Source organism: Nicotiana sylvestris, chromosome 11 (assembly GCF_000393655.2).
Source record: "Nicotiana sylvestris chromosome 11, ASM39365v2, whole genome shotgun sequence".
In the NCBI taxonomy this organism is placed as follows: Eukaryota; Viridiplantae; Streptophyta; class Magnoliopsida; order Solanales; family Solanaceae; genus Nicotiana; species Nicotiana sylvestris.
In genome coordinates, this window is record NC_091067.1 from 46221579 (window position 1) to 46247451 (window position 25873).

The window sequence follows — 25873 nt, forward strand, 5'->3', positions numbered from 1 at the left end:
ATGGCTGGAAGATATTACTATGTGTATATGAGTTATGTAGTATGTCGTGTGATTATATCTTGGAATATGGTTATGTCACGATGCAGCTTGTTTAGACTTGTTTAGTGTATATATGTAAGAATCGGGACTTATAATGAGTTTTGGATGTTAGAGATTGGGTTCTAAGGTTTATGGAGTAAGGTTGAAGAAAGAATCTTCAGTTAGGTTGTGTTATTGGGCTTATATAGATTGAGGTGACTTTGGATTAAGGTGACTTTGGTTCACCCATGAGTATGCGTATGGTAAGGTTATACAGTGATTTGATGGCTTTGGGATGACCTTTGACATGTTTGAGGATGAAAGTATGTTTAAGTGGAGAAGAATATAACGACCCGACAATTTTGGGCATTGGCATTTTATTCGGTGGTTTGAGGTCCTGAATAGCTTCATAAGATGTATTACGACTTGCATGCATGGTTGGTTTGGTTCCGGAAAGATTTCGGAGTGATTTGGAACACTTAGTTCCTAGTTCGGAAGCTTAAGTTACAAGTGTTGGCCAAGTTTGACGTTAGCGTATTTGACCTCGGAATGGTGCTTAGATGGTCCAAATAGGTTTGTATGGTGATTTTGGACTTAGGCATATTCTTGTAATTGAATTTGGAGGTTCCTAGGATGATTTGGCTCTTTTCGTTTGAAGTTGGCAATTTGAAGGTTAGAAATTTCCTAAGTTTGACCATGGATTGAATTTATGTCTATCAGGTTTGAATTTTGGTTTTTGGACTTGAAGTTTTGAGCTTGCGAGCTAGTTAGTTTTATATTTCTAGACTTGTGTGAATGTTTAGTGTGGAGCCTCGGGGGGCTTGGGAGAGATTCAGACGTATTTCGGACCAGTTGGGTTGATTTTTAGATTGCTGGTTTTTTTATTGGTGTTGCAGGTCTCGCAAATGTGAGATCCAGTTTGCATTTGTGCACCTCACATTTGCAAGGTGGATATCGCATTTGCGATGGTTGAATGTGTGGACTAGGTTGGCAATTTGCGGAGCTAGTGTCGCATTTGCGAAGAGGGGACCTGGCCAAGGGGATCACATTTGTAGACTTTTGATCGCATTTGCGATGAGGGCAGACATCATATTTGTGATGTGATAGTCGAATTTGCGACTTTGCCTAGGTAGATCATTATCCGCATTTGCAAGCCAAGTATCGCATTTGTGACATTCGCATTTGCATACCCAAGGTCGCAAATGCAACATCTACAACTGGGCATATATTTGGGATTTCAGGACTTAGTCTCATTTTATCATATTTTACTCTGTGGGAGGGGATTTTAGGAGGATATTTTTATGCGTAATTGATTTTGATTCAATTTCGATGCTATTACATGATTTTATATGAACTTTAACATCTAATCCATGAGATATTAGAGAAATTTCGGGGATTTTTTACTATGTTTTGAAAAATAAAAATTTGAGATTTGATAGTAAATTTAAACTCGGATTTGAAAATGAAATACATATTTGGACTCGTGGGTTTAAGGATAGTCGAGATCTACCCATTGACTTTGGTTTTGACCGGGCGGGTCCGATGTTGACCTTTTGAGAATTGTGTAAGGATCTTAACTTTATTGATCAAAATTGAATTCTTGCATTGATTGATATTACTAAGTCATTTTTACTAGATTTGAGTCGAACGGAGGTGAATTTTAAGGGAAAAGCATTTTTAGAGTATTGATTGGGGCTATTTGAGGTAAGTGTCTTGCCTAACCTTGTGTAAGGGAATACCTTTAGGATTTAGCCTTGATTGCTTATCTGTGCTATGTGAAAAGCGACGTGTACATGAGGAGACGAGCGTGTATATGCGTGACTTTGTGACCGGGTTGGCCCGTATGCTATTACAATGCTTTAATTTGATAAAGTAACTTATATGGAACATGCTTACACCACTTTGTGATTTTATGATCATGATCGCTACATTTGACTTAGCCATAGTCATGTTTTATTTGTTGAGCACCTCTCTGCACTTTTATGTTATTGTCATGTCCTTGTGCACATTGTTGAAAAGTTGTGAGGTTACATATTGATAAAACTTTGATATTATTGTTTTATAATGTTGTGGCACATGTAGACATGTTGTGTGGATGGATTGTTGTTGTGCGGAGTATAAGGGTTGCATGTCGGGCTATCTATTCGAACTTTATTTCTTGGGAGAGCTATATGAGATTTTTACACTAATTGTAGATAGGCTGGCATTTTTCGGTTCCAGGCATCATATGATCCATTGATCTGTTTGATGACCAATTAGGAATCGCTTCGTACTAACACTCACTGGATTCCTAAGCTGCAAGCTAGAATCAACCATGAAATAAGAGTGTGATACTTATTTAACCAGAAAATAGGAATTTCGGTCAAAGCTTATTTTTAGAAGAACTCGGGTTACTAATAATCAAATAAAGAAATAATTGTGTAACAAGAAAGGAAAAATTTGACTGAGAAGTAGCTAAGTAAGCAATATAAAGCAATGTAAATAAGTTTATTCCAATAATAATCAGTGTGTCTATACAAATGTTATTTCTCTCCCTTTTATAGCTATTTCTAAGTACAACGTCTCTTCCCTCTCATAATCGAGTCATTATGAGCAATTAATGACATTAATAAAATGTTATAATTGGCAATCGTAACTGTTTCGTGAAGATTCTGTAATGTTTCCTATCATTTATGCTCATTAATTGAAGATTTAACGAATCTGTACTTTTTGCTGTCTTGGTTCATTCCACTGTTGTCTCTTCAAATTATAAAGAGACCCGAGCGACAATTCCTTCTTGTCCTCTAGACACTTTGCTCGTACCTATTAAAACTCGCATCGCTTTAAGTACTCTTTGCCATTTGTCACTCTTCTAATAATCCACATGTCTTGACATGTCAGCCACATAATTAATTCCAAATGTAATATTGATTTTCCCCATATAGATAGTCCCCCCACTTGCCATTTATTCAGCAATTGAATATTTGGGAAGTGGATCTCATTAAAGCGGGAATTTTTGCCGCGTTTCTCATATATCATTGTGCCTTCTTCTGAACTGACGCATCGTATGTCACTTCCATATAATGCGTATGACACATGGTATCCTACGATTGGTTCTGCAATTCCTCAGCGTCTTTTAGGGATTTTTGACGGCTGCATAATGACGTTTTCATCATTACCTTTTTGTTTGACGGTTGCTTCAGAGTATAAATACATTTTTGTCTTTTCTTTCACGAAAAAGTTTTCCATATTTTTCCATTCAATCCTTTCTACTTCTTCGTACAACTATGTCTTCTTCAAACCCTGGTCCTCAGAAGGTCTTTATTGTAGATGAACTTCACCTCGCTCCTACTAGAAGCATGAGAGGTGGTAGGCTGCATAGTTTTGGATCAGTTTCCATTTGAGGTTCTTCTTCTCAACCTAGTCATACTCCTCCATCATCTTCTAGAACTAGGGCTTCTTTTTCACATAGGTCTTCTGCTAGAAGTAGGGATTCCAGCGAGCCAATTCGTGAACCTACAGTAGATGAGATTATCCCTGATAAACTTTCTTTTTATACTTGTTGATACCCAATTTTTACCTATGAATTTTTATACTCAAAATACTTTTAAAATAACACATACGTGCATACATAAGCATGCCCAAGTGTTTTGGTGTTTTTCCCAAAATTTTAAAGACTTTAGAACCAATTTATTGTCTGTTTTAGCAGCGCAAAATCCAATAATTATTACCAAAATTATCATTTTAGTGAATAATTTATTTTATTTGCATATTTACACCAAAATATAGTTAAGGTAATTTTTGCATATTTTTACAAATTTATTTGTTATTTTTAAAGCTAAATTGCGTGTAATTGCAATTATAGCCTACTTTAAGATAAATAGCATTTTATAATCATAAAATTGGTTCCAATATTTTTAAACTAATATTTATATGTTTTTAATTAGTTCAGTGCTTTTAATTTGTTTATAAAATCTATTTTACTATTTTGTATAAAAATAAAAAGGGAAAAACCGGTTATTTAAAATTTGGCCTATTTTTATTTTCAATCATAGCCAAATCGGTCCCCCCTAATTGACCCAATTCTGAAACCCAATTGGACTGGCCCAATTCCAATTTAACCCAACCGCTCAATCCATTTATCCGACCCGCCCAGCTCCTTTTTAATCTAGGTCGTTGATCATTTTGATCAACGACCGAGATTTTCCCTTTCCTTTTTTAATTCGCCCATACCCCTAACCCTACCTCATTCTTTTCTCTCAGCCGCCTTCAAACACTCTCCTCTCTCAAAGTTCTCTCGAAGGTTCTTGAAACCCTAGTTCTCTTCTACCATTTTCCAACGCCATCTCACCGGAATCCATGGCTTCTCAGACCATGGATAGCCTGTACTCACCTTCCTCCACCATTAAACCCAGGGTGTTCGAAGTTTCGAGGTCAGACCTCGATGGTGTCCTCTCAGACCTTCACCGATTCGAAGATTCTGGCCATCTCCGACCTTGCTCCGGTGGCTCTTGGTTTTCTGAGCCTGTTTCTGACCTCTCCGACTCAAGATCGGACCTTCTTCCAAGCCTTTCTCATTCTAGGGTTCTTCTGAAACCCTAACTCTTCGAGGTTCTCTCCGATTTTCTTAGATTTGTTGTATATTCATGTTCTACTTGAGTGTTCAAATGATTTCCCCAACTTTTCTTTCAAAAATTACTTTCAAAGTCGCTTCGTTTCCGATCTAGGGTTTTCTGAAAATGCTTAAGTGTTTCTCTGACTTTCTTTTCCTTTTCTTTTATGTGTATTTGCCTCTACTTTGTTCTATGTTTTCATTCTACCTTGTATGTTCTTTTACTAAGTTTTTACACTCTGTTCTTATATGTTCTTTTACTGTGTTTTATATACTTTATGCTTGTATGTTCTTCTACCATGTTTTCCATACTATGCTCTCATATGCTTTTCTACTGTGTTCTTATATTTTTCGTCTTCTACTATGTTCCAGCATGTTTCACCTATTGTATTTTCTTGCTAAGTCCTTAAGTTTCCTTATTTTTCTTCTATTAAGCCCTGTTTAAGTTTCTTCTGAAAAAATCTCTTAAGCATGTTCCTTTTACTATTCCCATCAATGTTTCTCTTTTGAATGCTTCTACTGTGTTCTGCATGTTACTTTGCTATCATATTTTTTCTCATGAGTTTCTGTTGATGAAAGAAGCATGCAAGAGGTTTCAACTCTGAAACCTCTGACCCTGTTTCAACTACTTGCCTTCTGCAAACTATACCTCTGGTCTCTCGGACTCATTGTGAGTCTGCAAACTAGACTTATACCTCTTCTTGCTTATGATTCTGAACCTTTCTTTGCTAAACTCTCTTCTAAATAATTTGACAAGCCCCTCTGGTTTTCACATATCTGTGTGTTCTATATATGAGGACTCTGCCTTCAAAGGTTTTTGATTGATTTTGAAATACTTTAATGGGGGTTTGATTGATTGTTACTGATTTTTCTTTGATTGAACCTCCTTTACCTTTTCCTGACTTGGTTCATTTGAATTGAACTTGTAATTTTGATTTCCCTGGCTGTTTGATTGATTCCTTTTCCTTATTTTTTCCAAGCCGTGTACTATGGGATTCTTTCCCTTAATAACTTCGCTGTATTTACCCCTTTTATACTACTTTGAAAAGGTTTTAATTAAAATTGCTTTTCTTAATTGGCTTTTACCCGTTGAAATCAGAATCCCTTAACTAAAAGGAGATTAATTTCAATGTTATTTCCTTACCTTTTCTCACTTGTTTTCTGAACTATAAAAGGGGCATAACCTTTCTGTACTTTAACAAGGCTTAACGAACAATTCAATACTTTTCAAAAAAAAACACTTCTCATTACTTAATCACAATACTGCTTGAATTCAACACTTGGCTTTGCTCGAGATCTTTTGGAAATACTTTGTTTACAACTTGGCTCTCTCAAGGCTACTGTTTTCTTACTTATTTTCTCTAAAACTGGTATGTGCTTTATTTAATTTTCTGCTTCACCCTTATATGTTCACTCTACAGCTTCAGATTTTTGTTTACTGTTCCTGTTCAGTAATTTGTGTTAAATATCTTCTTCCTTGCTTCTATTTCTGTTATGAATCCTTACCCCTATTCCCTTCTATGTACTGAGTTAAGTTCTTGGCCTAGCAGTATCCTAATTATTGTCCGGGCCTTGGCTTGATCCACAATGGATCCTAACTCTCAATGCTTGACCAGCAGGCTGGTCAGGGGTGTGCCAGCATCCCAATTGCTGGGCATGACCACTAGCTTGCCCTGGCTCTCTTTGATTCCCTTCCCCCTTGTGCACTTACACCTATTCCTAGAATCTTAAGTTCCGCCCCCCCTCTTGTGAGCCTTGCTTTGGGATCCATGAGCTCCCTCTGAACTTGGACACCTGAGGGCTGGCTCTTCCATACTGCACTTTAATTCAATTTTCTAAGTGATATCTCGGGTGTAAGCACTTCCTGGAGTCCTTGAAACTCCTTGGATCTCTGAAACAACCTAGATAAGAGAAGGCTTTGGAAATATTGATCTTGGAAGTGGTTCAATCTCATATGGTTAGACACTAAGTCTGAATTAGGTTCCTCGGATGCAGCTGTTAGTTTCTGATGTACTTTTAATTTTAGTCTGATTCACTGGTTTGTAATAATTTGTATTAAACTCATGGGGATTTATTAAAGAAGGGAGGTGTGTTTACTTTTATGCACAAGGGTAGAAAGCATGCCTATAAGGGTGTTACTTCTGATTTCTGCAACTCCACACGTAGATATCATGCCTATAGATTCTTATATTTCTATGTAAATGCCATTAGGCAAACAATTAGGCTTAATAATAAAGTTGTACGTAGATATCATGTTCATCGGACTCCCGTTAAGGTCTGAAAAGTGTTAAAATCAGTAAAAACTTGTAGAAAGCATGCCTATAGGGAATCTTGGATATAAAGCGTCTCACTCGTTTAAAGCCATATCAGATTTCTGAAACTCGCAAACCTTTTCTGAAACTCGTCTTGTTTGATAAAACTGGTAGTCTTCTGCATACCTTTTCTGAAAATCGTTTCTTCCTAACAAAATTGACAAATATTTTTCCTGTAATCAGTCCGCATTTTGAAACCCATCTCTTTCCTGATAAATCTGATAAACCTTTTCAAAGTTGGTAAACGTTTTCTATAGTAAATCTGCACCTTTTCTGAACCTTATTTTTACTCTGTCAAAAACTGGCAACTCTTTTATCAGTTTATTTTCGAAATCAGTAGTTCTATTCAACACATAGACAAAAGGTTGATTAATCAATTGGATCAGTCTTAGGCAACTGCATTCAAGCGAACCTAATGCGGACTTCTTGTCTAAAAATATGTGTTGAACCAGTCCGCTTGTCACTTTAATTAGTCTAGACCAAACCAGTATGTGCAAGACATGCTAAACTATATGCCCTTATTTGATTTAAGGAGGCTTACTCGAGCCCTATTTGCTTACATGTTTTCCCATACTTGTATTACGTGTTTTGAATGTCGCCTTAGTATTTTATCCTTTGAAACTCTCAAAAGGCCCCAAAATCTCTTTCCCTTTAGGATTAGTAGTCCCAAATGCCTCCGGGATTGATAGGATTGGGACGGGTACTAGCATGCAGTAAGTAACGGTACCATCCGCGCTTTAATACCTTAACGGGGTGGGAAGGGTAGAATATGGATATGATGACCGGTGCACTAATATCACGTGCGACCCCTCTTCTGAGGAGTGATTGCTGGATATTGCATTGAAGTGATCCATATTAATCATAAACCTAGGACCCCCTTCCCTTTATTTGCTTTCATCTCTTCTTGTAAAACTATTCAAATCCTTTTTCATAAATTTCTGCCCTTTCTACTTGCCTTCAAAAGTTTTCAACCTAATTGCAATGCTATATGAAAGTCCTTATTTGAGCCTTGATTGTTTACTTGTAAAGTCACAATTGTAACATGGCCGGGAACCACACTAGTGGATCTTAAGGGGTGCCTAACACATTCCCCTCGAGATAATTTCTAGCCCTTACCCTAATCTCTGGTTTCTTCATCTCAAACCTCTCTTAAAGTGTCCTAATGCACTATAATCATTAGGTGGCAACTCTTCAAAACTTCAAAACCCAGTTCTCAAAAGGGAATAGAGTTGTCGTTCCCAATGTCGTACACCCGATTTCGACTCCAAAGGTAGAAATTGGGGGTGTCGACAGCATGGCGACTCTGCTGGGGATTTCTTTAGGCTTTTACCATTGCATGTTGCTTGTGACTTTACTATCTCATTAATTGTTTTATTTATTGTCTTTTATTCTTTCACTACAAAACTGACTTGGCTCTTCATGTCTTTTCTTTCGTTTAACCGCTTTCCTTTACTGCTTTATTTCAATACTGTTGTAATTACTGCAATTATTGTAATCATTTATCTTATGAACGTGGAAGTACATGTCAATTTGTTTCATTCTTGTAAACTGCATCTTCAACATCATATTCCACTCGTGCCAAACAAATACCATAGCAACGCTTATAATGAGTGGTTGTGCTCTTCCGATATTATCACCCTTTAAATTTGGCAAAGGCATATTTGCGGTAAACCAGTCGATCAACGGTGCAGTCGACAGTTCCGTGCCTTTCCCTCTTGAGTTGTCCGCTCAAGTGTACATGTCTAATACCCCAATGAAACCCTACTCTATTTAATTGTGCATACAACATGGTCAAACCTAGCCGAGTCAGTTATGTTGTCCGCATAATGACTCATTAAGATAGCTTTATCCAAAGTCCATCGGGTTTCCCTGAAACCCAAACGTACACCTACATGTTCTGTGTTTATTTGGAGAACTAAATGCTTGCTATGCTAATTATTGGTTTAAATAGTCGAGTCTGGTAGGGTAAGGGTCTAACACTCTGTTTTGCAGAAAATAAGGCACGAAGTCCCCAGATTTGGCATGGTAACCAACATTCATCCAAGGCTGCTAAATTGGTGGGAAGACCACCACTCCAGTGATCAGACGCTCGTCCGCAAATACTTAAGGAATCTGCCTTCTCTTCTAGAAATCCAGCCTGACAACAAAATCATAGAGGCTACAACACTGTTCTGGGATAGTGACAGGTCCGTGTTCCACTTCGAGGACCTTAAAATGATTCCTTTGCTCGAAGAAATAGGAGGTTTAGCTGGTATCCCTTGGGAGACTCCGAGTTTGCTTATGCTGGAGAATCGCAAGGGTAGGGGTTTCCTTAAGATAATGGGACTGAAAAAGAACCCAGACTTGACCTGTTTGAAAGACTCATACATCCCATTCGACTATCTGTACGAGAGATATGGCCATAGCAAGTCATACCGCACTTACTCAGACGAATTTGCCCTCACCTCACTGAGGTATATTCACAGAAGGGTCTTCGTATTCATGTTTTACTTCCTGGGGATGATAGTGTTCCCTATGACGAAGGCTAGGATCCATACTAGACTGGCCATGGTAACTAAGACACTAATGGAAGGAATTGGCGGGCAGTCTTTCAGTATAGTGCCCATGATTGTTGTTGAGATAACTGAGCCCTGGACAATTGTCAGCGAAAGGCCAGTCATTTTGAGGGTTGCAATTTATTATTTCAGCTCTGGCTCATGGAGCACCTCCAGAAAGGAGAATACCGACAGGAGATCCTACGCAGAGACTGGGATGATCACATTGCCTTCCACCAGCCAAGGCATATGAATTATATGCCCAATATGTTCGCTCGGCCAGAGGACGCCGGAGGATGGGTGGAATTATTTGAGAATCTGAAGGAAGACCAGGTACAGTGGATGGTTGAGTGGTTCCCTACGAAAGAATTCATTGTTCGATCCCGAGACGCACCATTTCTCATACTCATTGGTCTAAGAGGAACTTATCCCTACGTTCCCCTCCGGGCCATGAGGCAGGCAGGAAGAAAGCAAATCATACCAAGGGTCGACAAAATGAGTCACTTTAGTGCTGATTTCCAGGATGATGATAGCCCTCACAGATGCCAAGCTCAGCACATGTGGCATTGCAAGCTCGTTTTGGGGAAAAAATCTATTGAGCCAGACAGATATCACGCCAGTTGTGTGTCGCACTATTCGGGTTGGTTGGAAGATAATCACAATTGTATGGGTCAGCCTGAGTTCGTTCACGGACACAAAATCATCGACGAGAAAGCTGAAGCACGGGTTAAGTACAATCAGCTGCGCAAGAGAATTCGAGAGTGTGAAAGTGAGCATCGGGAAATACAGAAAGCCCATAAGAAATTAATCGAGGAATGGAAGGATATGGCTGTTAGCGCCAACAAGAGACTAGGGTACTTGGAGCGGGGTCTGGTGGAGCTAGAAGGAAAGTTCCTCAAGAGGATTGAAGATTGTCGAAATGCTGAAGGGAATGCAGGTGGACATTTGGCCCAAGCTTATCTGCTGCTAGGACTGCGCGAGCTGGTGAAGCTATTCGAGGGAGACAAAGACGCCGAATCTGGGGAAGGACCTTCTGGGACCAAGTAGTTAGGAATATTTTATTTTGCTTTAATGATGTAATAAGGCCAATGGCCACTAATGACATTTTACTTTCCGTTATTTAGTGTCGTTTGGATTCGTCTTATTTTTATCAATAAAATGAGGCATTTAGCATTATAAGTTCTCCAAATTAATTTGTCGTTAAGCCTACCTCGGGCACAACGAGGCACCCAAATTAGGACGCGATTTATATTCTTGCACAATGTGTTTAAATATTGCAACGTTTTCTTCTCATAATCCGCACTAACTTGTTACCTTTTTGTTTTTCTTTATATTTTTTTATTCCCCTCCCCAAAGGTTAGTTCGTGCATTCTGGCACCATCATCATACAATACGAGATCCAAGGGCCCTCCACCTCCTCCTCCTCCGAGTCCTATCCGGAACAAGAACAAAGGCAGGATGGGAGATTCAAGGGCCAGAAAGGAAATCGAAAGAATTGAGATTCCTCAGGGTACCCCGGTTGCTAAGGAAACTGCTGCCCAACTTGAGCAGAAACTGTTGAAGTTCCAAGAAGAACTGGATCAAGTTCGGAACTTGGCAAATTTATCATTCACTCTCACCGCTCCTGATATCAACTTTCCAAATACTCAAAATCCCGCACCTCCACAGAACACCCCACAACCACAGAAAAAACCCACTCATGCTCAACACTGCAACACATGCCACACTCCAAACAACACTCCACTGCTCATTCCTGAACCACTGAACACCATAAATGACCACCTCCACAACACTCCCATCTACGTAGATACTGTACCCCACTACACCCAACCAATCTCAAGTGCACCTGAGCCTGATGACAAGGACTCTCTCATCAGAAACTTGGCAGCAGAACTCAAGAAGTTGACCAGCCGAGTCCAGGGCATGGAAGGAAGTAAAGATATAGAGGGGCTGAATTATGAGGACCTTTGCATTCAGCCAGATGTTAAACTTCCGGAGGGGTACAAACCTCCCAAGTTCAAAATGTTCGATGGCACAGGAGATCCCAGAGTCCACTTGAGGGCGTATTGTGATAAGCTAGTTGGAGTCGGAAGGGATGAGAAAATCCGTATGAAACTCTTCATGAGAAGTCTGAAGGGGGATGCTTTATCCTGGTACATCAGTCAGGACCCCAAGAGATGGACAAATTGGGTAGGTATGGCATCAGATTTTATGGATAGGTTCCGATTCAATACAGAGAACGCACCGGATGTATTCTACATCCAGAATTTGAAGAATAAGCATACCGAGACATTCCACAAGTATGCTACTCATTAGAGAGCAGAGACTGCTAAGGTCAGGTTGGCCTTAGAAGTGGAACAGATGAACAGATTCTTCGTCCGGGCTCAGGATCCACAATATTATGAGAGGTTGATGTTGATCGAATGCCAGAAATTCTCCGATATCATCAAGCTGGGAGAAATAATTGAGGAAGGCATTAAGAATGGTATGGTTACTAATCTTGAAGCACTACAGGCCACCAACAAGGCTTTACAGTCTGGTGGCACGTCCAAGAAGAAGGACGTGAGTGCCATGATGGTCGCACAGGGAGCCAAATCACCACCAAAATACCATACTTACCCGTCACCTCCACTTACATATCAGCCTATCCCGAATTACCAAGCACCCGCACACTCTTACCAAAATCCACCACCCGTTTACCAATTATCCCCACCTCCCACATATCAACCTACTTCATCCAGATACTCTCAACCTACACCTATTTACCAAGCTTATAATGCCCAACCCTCTCACTACCAATCACCTCCTACTCGCCAAAAATTTCCATAGACCCAGGCCAAATTTTGACCGCAGACCTCCTAGACAATATACAGCCATCGCTGAGCCAATTAACCAGCTGTATGAGAAACTTAAAGCTACTGCTTACGTCTCCCCTATCCCTGCCATAACTCCAGAAAATCCTTCCCAGTGGGTCAACCCTAGTAAGACCTGTGCATACCACTCCGGCATGAAGGGACATACCATTGACGAGTGCCGCTCGTTGAAAGACAAGATTCAAACTCTGATCGACAATAAGGTTATCATAGCAAAGGAGCCTGCTCCTAATGTCCGCAACAACCCTCTGCTTGATCACAAAGTTTTAGACATTCACATGATCGAGATCGAAGATGACTGGGACCCTAAGGGGTCGATAGGATTAATTGTTGAGGGTGATGAGCCAAAGAAATCGGCGTTCACGCTTAACCCAATCATTGTGCAGAATCAGCCCTCCAAGGGCGATGAAGTAAACATGTCTATACCTCTCGAATTTGAAGCACCTCCTTCTGGAAAGGCGCCCGGACCAATTGAACTTGAGTTTGGAGTCCCGAAGGCACCTACACCTTTCGAAATTGCGGTGTTACCACCAAAGGTACCTACTCCTATAGCAATGTCACACATAACACCGTTCCACTCAAATGCCATACCATGGAATTACACAACTGAGGCGAGGAGGAAATGGAAGACCAAGACGGGAGAAGTAATTGTTGCACAGGGTATGACTAGAACAGGCAGGATTTACACTCCAGAGCACCTAGCTGAGTCTAGTAAGCAAGCCTCTGGACGGACTATTGAAACTGGGCTCGATGATCTTTAGAGAAAAATACAAGCTAAGGAGTATTCAGTCGTCGAGCAGTTGAACAAAACACCAGCACAGATCTCCATCCTAGCTCTTCTGCAGAGCTCTGACGCACACAAAAATGCCTTGATGAAGATATTGAGCGAAGCTTATGTGCCCAACAACATAACTGGGGGCGAAATAGCAAATATGGTGTTGCAGGTATTGGAAAGCCACAAGATCACCTTCCACGAAGACGAGATGTCGCCGGAAGGGCTGAGTCACAATATGGCCCTGCACATCACCGTGCAGTGCGAGGATTACTTCATCACTAGAGTCTTGATCGATGGAGGCTCCAAGATCAACATCTGTCTATTGATAACTCTCAGAACATTGGGAAAGAGCCTGCACGAGATCAAAGATGGAGCCATTAATGTCAAAGCCTTCGATGGGTCCCAAAGGTCTACTATTGGGGAGATTAGCCTATGCCTGCAAATGGGACCAACTTGGTTTGACGTTGACTTTCAAGTGATGGATGTCCCAGCATCCTACAACTTGTTGTTGGGGCGACCATGGATCCACGCCGCTGGAGCTGTAGCATCAACCCTACATCAGGCAGTGAATTTCGAATAGAATCACCAAGAGGTGATTATTCATGGAGATAGTAGCAACCCCATATACAGTCGCTAGACCATCCCAATGGTTGGGGGCAGAAGGAAAATAGGCGGAGAAACATACCACCACATTGAAAGGGTCAACGCTGTGGACAAAGATAGGTGGTGGGATAACAAGATTGAAAGTATCCTGAATTGGTATGGGTATGACCCAGGAAAGCGACTCGGCAAACACCTCCAGGGAATCACCAAACCCATCAAGCTCAGGAAACATGGTACCACATTTGGTTTGGGGTATGAATACACTTGGGAGGAGTTCAATCACTGGTCGCCACCATGGCGCGGTCCTTACTATCCACTGGAGCATCCGATATCTTGCCTGGAACAGACTTTCCAGCCGGCAGACATCATATATGGATCAGAGGAAGATGAAGCATTAGCAGCCATGAAGAATCTGTTGTTGGAGGATGATGATATGGACTGGTGTGTTGTTTTCGAGGAGGAAGGAGAGGAAGGCCCTTCTATACAAGCTGTGAACCGAGGAGAGCACCTCAACAATTGGTCAATCAGAACCACCAGGGCCCGGAAAGTTTCGGGGTAGCAAGGCTAAACAAAAGCACCACGCATCACATTTTTACTTTTTCCTAGTTGATTTTATTTCCGCATTGTCTTTAACTTTGAAAAGAGCTCTGATATTCAAAACAATTACGAATTCAATCGAAGCATTTCAATTTATCATATCTCGCTCTTATTATTTTTTTTCTATCATTCACTTTATTTTACACAGCATTACTATTACTTGCCTTGACAATGAACCAACGATTGTGACTTGCAACGAGACAACGCAACAAGCGGATATGGATTCAGAAGAGGATGATATACCAGAAGAGGTCATCAGAGAGGTTGAGAATTTTGAGAATAGGCCTAAGTCTAACTTGGACGAAACTGAGGTCGTTAATCTGGGAGATACAGAGAATGTCAAAGAAATGCGCATCAGTGTTCACCTGTCACCATCAGAAAAGAAAGAGTACACAGAGTTCCTAAAGGAGTATGAGGACATATTCGCCTGGTCGTATGATGATATGACTGGTCTCAGCACATCCATTGTAGCTCACAAACTGCCAACGGATCCAACATGTCCACCGGTAAAGCAGAAGCTCAAGAAATTCAAACCCGACATGAGTTTGAAAATCAAAGAAGAGGTTACCAAGCAAGTCAAAGCCAAGGTTCTCAGGGTAGTAGAGTATCCGACGTGGTTAGCCAACATCGTGCCAGTGCCAAAAAAGGATGGAAAAGTTAGAGTCTGTGTCGACTACAGGGATCTTAATAGGGCCAGTCCCAAAGACGACTTCCCCTTGCCGAACATACACATTCTAATTGACAACTGCACCAAGCATGAGTTGTAGTCTTTCATTGATTATTTTGCTGGGTATCATCATATATGGATGGATGAGGAAGATGCAGAGAAAACGGCTTTCATCACGCCATGGGGAATGTACTGTTACAAAATGATGCCGTTCGGTTTGAAAAATGTTGGTGCCACTTATATGAGAGCCATGACTACCATCTTTCATGACATGATACATAAGGAGATCGAGGTATATTTGGATGACATGATCATCAAATCCAAGAGAGCCAAGGATCACATGGAAGCCTTAAGAAAGTTCTTCAACAGACTGAGGAGGTACAATCTGAAACTGAATCCCGCCAAGTGTGCATTCGGGGTTCCTGCTGGTAAATTATTGGGTTTCATAGTGAGTCGTCAAGGAATAGAATTGGATCCATCAAAGGTCAAAGCTATCCAAGAATTGCCACCGCCAAAGAACAGGAAGGACGTGATGAGTTTCCTGGGGAGACTCAACTATATCAGCCGGTTCATAGCTCAGTCCATGGTCATTTGTGAACCTATCTTCAAAATGTTGAAAAAGGATACTGCTACCAAATGGACTGATGATTGTAAGAAAGCTTTTGACAGAATTAAGAAATACATGTCAACGCCACCGATCTTGGTTCCGCTTGAGCCAGGAAGACCCCTACTGCTTTAACTTACGGTATTGGATAGAGCATTCGGTTGTGTTCTGGGACAACATGATAAAACAGGGAGAAAGGAGCAAGCCATCTACTATATCAGTAAGAAGTTCACACCGTACGAGGCCCGGTATTCTCTTTTGGAATGCACTTGTTGTGCTCTGACTTGGGTCGCGCAGAAGTTGAGGCATTACTTCTGTGCTTACACTACTTATCTCATATCAAGAATGGACCCTCTGAAGTATATCTTCCAAAAGCCCATGCCCACTGGCAAGCTCGCCAAGTGGCAAATCCTGCTAAGTGAATTCGACATTGTTTACGTGACCCAGAAAGCAATCAAAGGGCAAGACTTTGTGGATCATCTCGCCGAGAATCCCGTGGACGGAGAATACAAGCCCCTAAAAACGTATTTTCCCGATGAAGAGATATCTTTCATAGGAGAAGATATTGCAGAATCCTATGACGGTTGGAGGTTGTTTTTCGACAGAGCTGCAAATTTCAAAGGAGTTGGCATAGGAGCAGTCTTAGTATCAGAAACCGGCCAGCACTACCCGGTATCCGCCAAGCTCAGGTTCCCTTTCACCAACAATATGGCTGAATATGAAGCCTGCATCTTGGGGCTCAAAATGGCCATTGACATGAACGTTTAGGAGTTGCTAGTGATCGGGGATTCAGACTTGCTCATACATCAGGTTAGAGAAGAGTGGGCAACCAAGAACTCTAAGATACTTCCCTACTTGCATCACATACAGGAGTTGAGGAAAAGGTTCACAAAGACAGAGTTTCAGCACGTCCCCAGAGTCCAGAACGAGTTTGATGATGCATTAGCTACTTTATCGTCCATGATCCAGCATCCAGATACAAATTTCATTGATCCCATTCCAATAGAGATTCATGATCAGCCGGCTTATTGCGCCCACATTGAGGAAGAAGTGGATGGAAAACCATGGTTCCGGGACATCAAAGAGTACTTGACAATAGGGGAATATCCAGAACTTACCAACGCTACTCAGAAGCGCACACTTCATAGGTTATCTAGCAATTTCTTTCATAGTGGGGGAATCCTGTACATAAGGACTCCTGATTTGGGATTACTGAGGTGTGTCGAAGAAAAAGAAGCATCCAGGCTATTGGACGAAGTGCATGCAGGGACCTGCGGGCCGCACATGAATGGTTTTGTCTTAGCAAAGAAGATACTCCGAGTAGGGTATTTTTGGATGACTATGGAAACAGACTGTACCTGGTATGTTCGAAAATGCCATCACTGTCAGATACATGCAGATATGATAAAGGTGCCTCCAAATAAGCTTACTGCAAGCTTACCATGGCCATTCGCCGCTTGGGGAATGGATGTTATTGGACCAATCGAGCATGCCGCATCAAACGGGCATAGGTTCATTCTAGTGGCAATTGATTAATTCACCAAGTGGGTTGAAGCAGCATTATATAAAGCAGTAACCAAGAAGGTTGTGGCAGATTTCATCCGCGACCGCATAGTTAGTCGGTTCGAAATTCCGGAATCAATCATCACTGATAATGGTTCCAATCTCAACAGCGACTTGATGAAAGCAATGTGTGAAACATTCAAAATCAAACACAAGAACTCTACAGCCTATAGGTCTCAGATGAATGGAGCTGTGGAGGCCGCCAACAAGAATATCAAGAAGATACTAAGGAAGATGGTCGAAGGGCACAAACAATGGCATGAGAAATTATCATTCCCCTTATTGGGATACCGCACCACAGTCCGCACATCAATCGGAGCAACTCTCTACTTGCTGGTTTATGGTACAGAGGCGGTCATCCCCGCCAAGGTAGAAATTTCCTCCTTAAGGATCATACAAGAAACAGAGCTGGATGATGCAGAATGGGTAAAAGGTCGCTACGAGCAGTTGGCCCTTATAGACGGGAAAAGGATGAATGCAGTTTGCCACGGTCAGTTGTATCAGAACAGAATGTCCAGAGCCTTCAACAAAAGAGTTAAACGAAGGAAGTTTACACCGGGGCAGCTGGTGTTGAAGAAAATATTCCCACACCAGGATAAAGCCAAGGGGAAGTTCTCTCCCAATTGGCAGGGTCTGTACATGGTTCACTGGGTTCTAACTAGAGGAGCCCTTATTCTTGCAGAGATGGATGGAGAAGTCTGGCCGAAGCCAATCAACTCAGATGCAGTGAAACGTTACTATGTGTAATCTTCACACTTTCTTTATAGGATGTAATTTGAACTACGCCTGACTTGATTCCCGTTTAAGAGGGGATACGTAGGCAGCCCTATGGGTTCGGTCACAATTTAATAAAATCTCATTCCCCCCCCGCTATCGGAACTGGGGCAGAATTTTGAGGAGGACCCTCAAAATTCCGAAGTTGATTTTAGTCCATGCATCGCCAGAAGCGCCAGCCCAATAAACTGGGGCAGAATTTTGAGGAGGACCCTCAAAATTCCAAAGGTGATTTTTTAGTCATTCGACACAGCCGTCAGAAATGTCCGCTCAGCAAACTGGGGCAGAATTTTGAGGAGGACCCTCAAAATTCCGGAGCAAAAGAGGTTGCAATGCCTTGAACCACGTCACAGTCATTGGTTCATCTAAAGAAAACTATTTCGATTATATATTTACGTTATATTCACTAAATCATGCATAACTATTATCCAAATTGCTGTTGTTTAACGATGCTACCCAAATGACGCTCCACGCCAAGAGCCCGGGGAAGACGAACTAACCTTTTCCCCTTTACAGAACTCACGATTTTTCTTTGGATGCAGGCACTCAATTTGCAATATCATTAGATATATTTATGCACTCACACTTTCCCGGGAATGCAACTTCTCATAATCATCAATTGTCCTTTTACATTCGCTGCATTACATAAGGCTACTTTTCTGCCTTCCAAGATTAAGCTCTACCTCCATCTGCATTTTTTCATTGCATAAGGCTACTTCTCTGCCTTTCGAGACTAAGCTCTGTCTCCATTTGCATTTTGCATAAGGCTACTTATCTGCCTTTCAAGACTAAGCTCTGTCTCCACCTGCATTTTGCATAAGGCTACTTTTCTGCCTTCCGAGGTTAAGCTCTACCTCCATCATCATCTGCATAAGGCTACTTTTCTGCCTTCCGAGGTTAAGCTCTTCCTCCATCTGCATTTTTGCATTGCATAAGGCTGCCTTATCTGCCTTTCGAGACTAAGCTCTGTCTCCATCTGTATTTCGCATAAGGCTACTTTTCTGCCTCCCGAGGTTAAGCTCTACCTCCATCTGCATTTTTGCATTGCATAAGGCTTATCTGCCTTTCGAAACTAAGCCCTGTCTCCATCTGCATTTTGCATAAGGCTATTTTTCTGCCTTCCGAGGTTAAGCTCTACCTCCATCTGCATTTTTGCATTGCCTAAGGCTACCTTATCTGCCTTTCGAGACTAAGCATTGTCTCCATCTGCATTTCGCATAAGGCTACTTTTCAACCTTCCAAGGTTAAGCTCTACCTCCATCCTGCACGACTGAAAGATCGCCACCTTATCTTTCTTACATGGCTGAAATATCGCCACCTTTTATTTACGTCTTGCATTGGTTGAAAGATCGCCACCTTCTGCATTTCATGGGCTGAAAGATCGCCACCTTCTGTATTTCATGGGCTGAAAGATCGCCAACCTATTCAAAGGCATCATAGTTCGGAGGCACCATCTACATGGCCCGAGAACATCATTTCATGGCCTGCGAATTTTTATTTACAGTCTTCATAGCCCAGGACGTCATGGTCCGAGGACGTCATCCTAACCGTCCTAGGACAGCATTCATGGTCCGATGGGAACTTGCATCACGTTTAAATTTACACACGGTATACACTCGTATTGCTTACTTGTAGGTACACTGGCTGGCAACGGCCGTCTCAGCAGGAGCGATCTCGCTCCGGTTCCCGCAGCCTATCGATTTTCAGAAACCTCTCTCAATCTAAACATCGCATTCGTCCGTTTAAAATCTCTATCGGCATATTCTGTCAATGGTCCCTGAACTACATATGGCCTGATTCCTGTAAGACCAGGGATATGTAGGCAGCTCAGGAACCAGAGCTCGGTCAAAACTCCTTTCAAAACGTTCCTTCCGGTCAAAATTGGTCATCTTATCTTTACTCGACGACTCTTCCATCCTCCTCGGGCAAAGACGGGCAGCTGTTGATAACACATACGTGCATACATAAGCATGCCCAAGTGTTTTGGAAAGACTTTAGAACCAATTTATTGTCTGTTTTAGCAGCGCAAAATCCAATAATTATTCCCAAAATTATCATTTTGGTAAATAATTTATTTTATTCGCATATTTACACCAAAATATAGTTAAGGTAATTTTTGTATATTTTTACAAATTGATTTGTTATTTTTAAAGCTAAATTGCGCGTAATTGCAATTATAGCCTACTTTAAGATAAAAAGCATTTTATAATCATAAAATTGGTTCCAATATTTTTAAACTAATATTTATATGTTTTTAATTAGTTCAGTGCTTTTAATTTGTTTTTAAAATCTTTTTTACTATTTTTTATAAAAATAAAAAAGGAAAAGTGGCTATTTAAAATCTGGCCTATTTTTATTTTCAATCATAGCCAAATTGGTCCCCCCTAATTGACCCAATTCTGAAACCCAATTGGACCGGCCCAATTCCAATTTAACCCAACTGCTCAACCCGTTTATCCGACCCGCCCAGCTCCCTTTTAATCCAGGCCGTTGATCATTTTGATCAACGGCCGAGATTTTCCCTTTCCTTTTTTAATTCGCCCATACCCCAAACCCTACCTCATTCTTTTCTCTCAGCCGCCTTCAAACACTCTCCTCTCTCAAAGTTCTCTCGAAGGTTCTTGAAACCCTAGTTCTCTTCTACCATTTTCCAACGCCATCTCACCGGAATCCATGGCTTCTCAGGCCATGGATAGCCTGTACTCACCTTCCTCCACCATTAAACCCTGGGTGTTCGAAGTTTCGAGGTCAGACCTCGATGGTGTCCTCTCAGACCTTCACCAATTCGAAGATTCTGGCCATCTCCGACCTTGCTCCAGTGGCTCTTGGTCTTCTGAGCCTGTTTCTGACCTCTCCTACTCAAGATCGGACCTTCTTCCAAACCTTTCTCATTCTAGGGTTCTTCTGAAACCCTAACTCTTCGAGGTTCTCTCCGATTTTCTTAGATCTATTGTGTATTCATGTTCTACTTGAGTGTTCAAATGATTTCCCCAACTTTCTTTCAAAAATTACTTTCAAAGCCGCTTCGTTTTCGATCTAGGGTTTTCTGAAAATGCTTAAGTGTTTCTCTGACTTTCTTTTCCTTTTTTTTTATGTGTATTTGCCTCTACTTTGTTCTATGTTTTCCTTCTACCTTATATGTTCCTTTGCTGAGTTTTTATACTCCGTTCTTGTATGTTCTTTTACTGTGTTTTATATACTCCATGCTTGTATGTTCTTCTACCATATTTTCCATACTATGCTCTCATATGCTTTTCTACCGTGTTCTTATATTTTTCGTCTTCTACTATGTTCCAGCATGTTTCACCTATTGTATTTTCTTGCTAAGTCCTTAAGTTTCCTTATTTTTCTTCTATTAAGCCCTGTTTAAGTTTCTTCTGAAAAAATCTCTTAAGCATGTTCCTTTTACTATTCCCATCAATGTTTCTCTTTTGAATGCTTCTACTGTGTTCTGCATGTTACTTTGCTATCATATTTTTTCTCATGAGTTTCTGTTGATGAAAGAAGCATGCAAGAGGTTTCAACTCTGAAACCTCTGACCCTGTTTCAACTACTTGCCTTCTCATCTCTATTGCCTGACTCAACTCGAAACCCTAAGATTTGGGGATTTCCTGGCATTTTGATCTTTTGTGTGCGAGTTAGGGTTCCACTCAGGACCCTGGTCTCTCGGACTCATTGTGAGTCTGCAAACTAGACTTATACCTCTTCTTGCTTATGATTCTGAACCTTTCTTTGCTAAACTCTCTTCTAAATAATTGACAAGCCCCTCTGGTTTTCACATATCTGTGTGTTCTATATATAAGGAGTCTGCCTTCAAAGGTTTTTGATTGATTTTGAAATCCTTTAATGGGGGTTTGATTGATTGTTACTGATTTTTCTTTGATTGAACCTCCTTTACCTTTTCCTGACTTGGTTCATTCGAATTGAACTTGTAATTTTGATTTCCCTGGCTGTTTGATTGATTCCCTTTCCTTATTTTTTCCAAGCCGTGTACTATGGGATTCTTTCCCTTAATAACTTCTCTTTATTTACCCCTTTTATGCTACTTTGAAAAGGTTTTAATTAAAACTGCTTTCCTTAATTGGCTTTTACCGATTGAAATCAGAATCCCTTAACTAAAGGGAGATTGATTTCAATGTTATTTCCTTACCTTTTCTCACTTGTTTTCTGCACTATAAAAGGGGCACGACCTTTCTGCACTTTAACAAGGTTTAACGAACAATTCAATACTTTTCAAAAAAAAAACACTTATGATTACTTAATCACAATACTGCTTGAATTAAACACTTGGCTTTGCTCGAGATCTTTTGGAAATACTTTGTTTGCAACTTGGCTCTCTCAAGGCTACTATTTTCTCTAAAACTGGTATGTCCTTTATTTAATTTTCTGCCTCACCCTTATGTGTTCACTCTACAGCTTCAGATTTTTGTTTACTGTTCCTGTTCAGTAATTTGTGTTAAATATCTTCTTCCTTGCTTCTATTTCTATTATGAATCCTTACCCCTATTCCCTTCTATGTACTGAGTTAAGTTTTTGGCCTGACAGTATCCTAATTATTGTCCGGGCCTTGGCTTGATCCACAATGGATCCTAACTCTCAATGCTTGACCAGCAGGATGGTCAGGGGTGTGCCAGCATCCCAATTGCTGGGCATGACCACTAGCTTGCCCTGACTCTCTTTGATTCCCTTCCCCCCTTGTGCACTTACACCTATTCCTAGAATCTTAAGTTCTGCCCCCCTCTTGTGAGCCTTGCTTTGGGATCCATGAGCTCCCTCTACACTTGGACACCTGAGGGCTGGCTCTTCCACACTGTACTTTTATTCAATTTTCTAATTGATATCTCGGGTGTAAGCACTGCCTGGAGTCCTTGAAACTCCTTGGATCTCTGAAACACCTTAGATAAGAGAAGGCTTTGGAAATCTTGATCTCGAAAGTGGTTCAATCTTATATGGTTAGACACTAAGTCTGAATTAGGTTCCTCGGATGCAGCTGTTAGTTTCTGATGTACTTTTAATTTCAGTCTGATTCACTGGTTTGTAATAATTTGTATTAAACTCATGGGGATTTAGTAAAGAAGGGAGGGGTGTTTACTTTTATGCACAAGGGTAGAAAGCATGCCTATAGGGGTGTTACTTCTGATTTCTGCAACTCCACACGTAGATATCATGCCTATAGATTCTTATATTTCTATGTAAATGCCATTAAGCAAACAGTTAGGTTTAATAATAAAGTTGTACGTAGATATCATGTTCATAGGACTCCCGTTAAGGTCTGAAAAGTGTTAAAATCAGTAAAAACTTGTAGAAAGCATGCCTATAGGGAGTCTTGGATATAAACTGTCTCACTCGTTTAAAGTCATATCAGATTTCTGAAACTCGCAAACCTTTTCTGAAACTCGTCTTGTTTGATAAAACTGGTAGTCTTCTGCATACCTTTTCTGAAAACTCGTTTCTTCCTGACAAAATTGGCAAACCTTTTTCCTGTAATCAGTTCGCATTTTGAAACCCATCTCTTTCCTGATAAATCTGATAAACCTTTTCAAAGTTGGTAAACGTTTTCTATAGTAAATGTGCACCTTTTCTGAACCTTATTTTTACTCTGTCAAAAACTGGAAACTCTTTTATCAGTTTATTTTCGAAATCAGTAGTTTTATTCAACACATAGAAAAAAGGTTGATTAATCAATTGGATCAGTCTTAGGCAGCAACATTCAAGCGAACCTAATGCGGACTTCTTGTCTAAAAATATGTGCTGAACCAGTCCGCTTGTCGCTTTAATTAGTCCAGACCAAACCAGTACGTGCAAGACATGCTAAACTATATGCCCTTATTTGATTTAAGGAGCTTACTCGAGCCCTATTTGTTTACATGCTTTCCCATACTTGTATTACGTGTTTTGAATGTCGCCTTAGTATTTTATCCTTTGAAACTCTCAAAAGGCCTCAAACTCTCTTTCCCTTTAGGATTAGTAGTCCCAAATGCCTCCGAGATTGATAGGATTGGGACGGGTACTAGCATGCAGTAAGTAACGATACCATCCGCGCTTTAATACCTCAACGAGGTGGGAAGAGTAGAATATGGATATGATGACCGGTGCGCTAATATCACGTGCGACCCCTCTTCTGAGGAGTGATTGCTGGATATTGCATTGAAGTGATCCATATTAATCATAAACCTAGGACCCTCTTCCCTTTATTTGCTTTCATCTCTTCTTGTAAAACTATTCAAATCCTTTTTCATAAATTTCTGCCATTTCTACTTGCCTTCAAAAGTTTTCAACCTAATTGCAATGCTATATGCAAGTCCTTATTTGAGCCTTGATTGTTTACTTGTAAAGTCACAATTGTAACATGGCCGGGAACCACACTAGTGGATCTTGAGGGGTGCCTAACACCTTCCCCTCGAGATAATTTCTAGCTCTTACCCTAATCTCTGGTCTCTTCATCTCAAACCTCTCTTAAAGTGTCCTAATGCACTATAATCATCAGGTGGCGACTCTTCAAAACTTCAAAACCCAATTCTCGAAAGGGAATAGAGTTGTCGTTCCCAATGTCGTACACCCGATTTCGACTCCAAAGGTAGAAAACGGGGGTGTCAACAATACTGATAGAGAGTCGATTAGAAACCAAATCTTCTCTATGTCCTCTCATGATCGTGTCGATGTTTATCCTTCACAAATTACTGAAGGTTTGATCTCTGTTATTCGTAGAGATTGTCATTGGAAGTTTGATTCCCCAATTCTGATCCCCAATGCAAATCAAAGGATCACTTCTTTTAAAGCTGGCTTTTGTTTTGTGTATATGTACCCCTTTACATTAGACATTAGACCTCCTATTGATCCAGTCATTATTGAATTTTGTCGCTTCTTTAATGTGTGTTTGGGACAAATTGGCCTTATTGTATGGAGGGTTGTTGCATGCTTAAGGTATTTGGCTAATCTGGCTCAATTGCCTTTCACATTTTATCATCTAATCTATCTCTACTCTCCTAAATTATTCCGTCATGGGATTTTTACTCCGGTGGCAAGGAGTAAGAGGGTTTTAGTCAGCCCCAAGGACGATAAAGATCATGGCTGGTACGCCCGATTTGTTGCAGCTCCAATAAAAGGGTTAGTAGGTGAAAAGAATATGCCCTTCCCTGAGAAGTGGAACTTTGCACGTAAGTTTTCCTTACCACTTTCTTTTCTCTTTTTTTAAGAGCTTGTACTTCTAGTGACTATTTTACTTTTCTTTTTCAGCAACCATGGGAACTATTGAGGAGATTCCCGATTTCCATGGTTGGGTAGAAAAATTATTAACAATTGCTCCGATGGAAGTAAGGTCTTGGAAGTACCTTTCAAATAGATTTGACTGGAAGGTTAAGACTCACGGTAAAAAAATTTATTTTCTCCTTTTTTTCTTCGTTCATTCGCTCTTTAGAATTTATTAACCCTTCTTTTTATCAGAGTTTCCTATTCGAGGTGTGAGTGCTGAGCCAATCGCAGCTTCTAGACTTTCTTTAGCAAGAGCTCAGAAGATAATCTTGAGTTCTTCATTGAAAAGAAAAGCTGATAGACCACAGGATTCTAAAGATGAAGAGGAATGGGATGGAAGCTCTTTGGTTGGTAAGCCGCAGGCTAGAAGACGTGTCATTTCGAATGATGAAGCTACTCCTCCTCCTCATTCTATTTTTGTGACTGAGCCTGCTGAAGCCACTTTAGTGAGTTCTGATGAAGAGACGCATGTGGCACCTCGTGACTCTGTTGAACATCTCTTTTCACGTGGGTTTGATAATGAAAGCTTTGACTTGGTTTCTAAGGAAGTGCCTCTTGCCTCTTTTCCTGTGTCTGTTCTAATGGAATCCCATTTGCCTGTTCCTACCGTTGCTATTTCTGCTTCGCCCGAAGCTATTATGACTTCTTCGATTGTTCCTGCAACCAATATTTCTCGTACTAAAATTAGTTCTTCAAGTGGAAGCAGGGCAA

At 40.8% G+C, this 25873-nt stretch overlaps 1 protein-coding gene across 1 annotated transcript; it reads left to right on the forward strand.

Annotated features, from left to right (window-relative positions):
• Positions 1-13260: 13260 nt before the first annotated feature.
• On the forward strand, positions 13261-13683 carry LOC138881005 (uncharacterized). The gene has a single exon (XM_070161192.1). It carries the CDS (start codon positions 13261-13263, stop codon positions 13681-13683), a length of 423 nt encoding a protein of 140 aa, XP_070017293.1.
• Positions 13684-25873: the final 12190 nt, after the last annotated feature.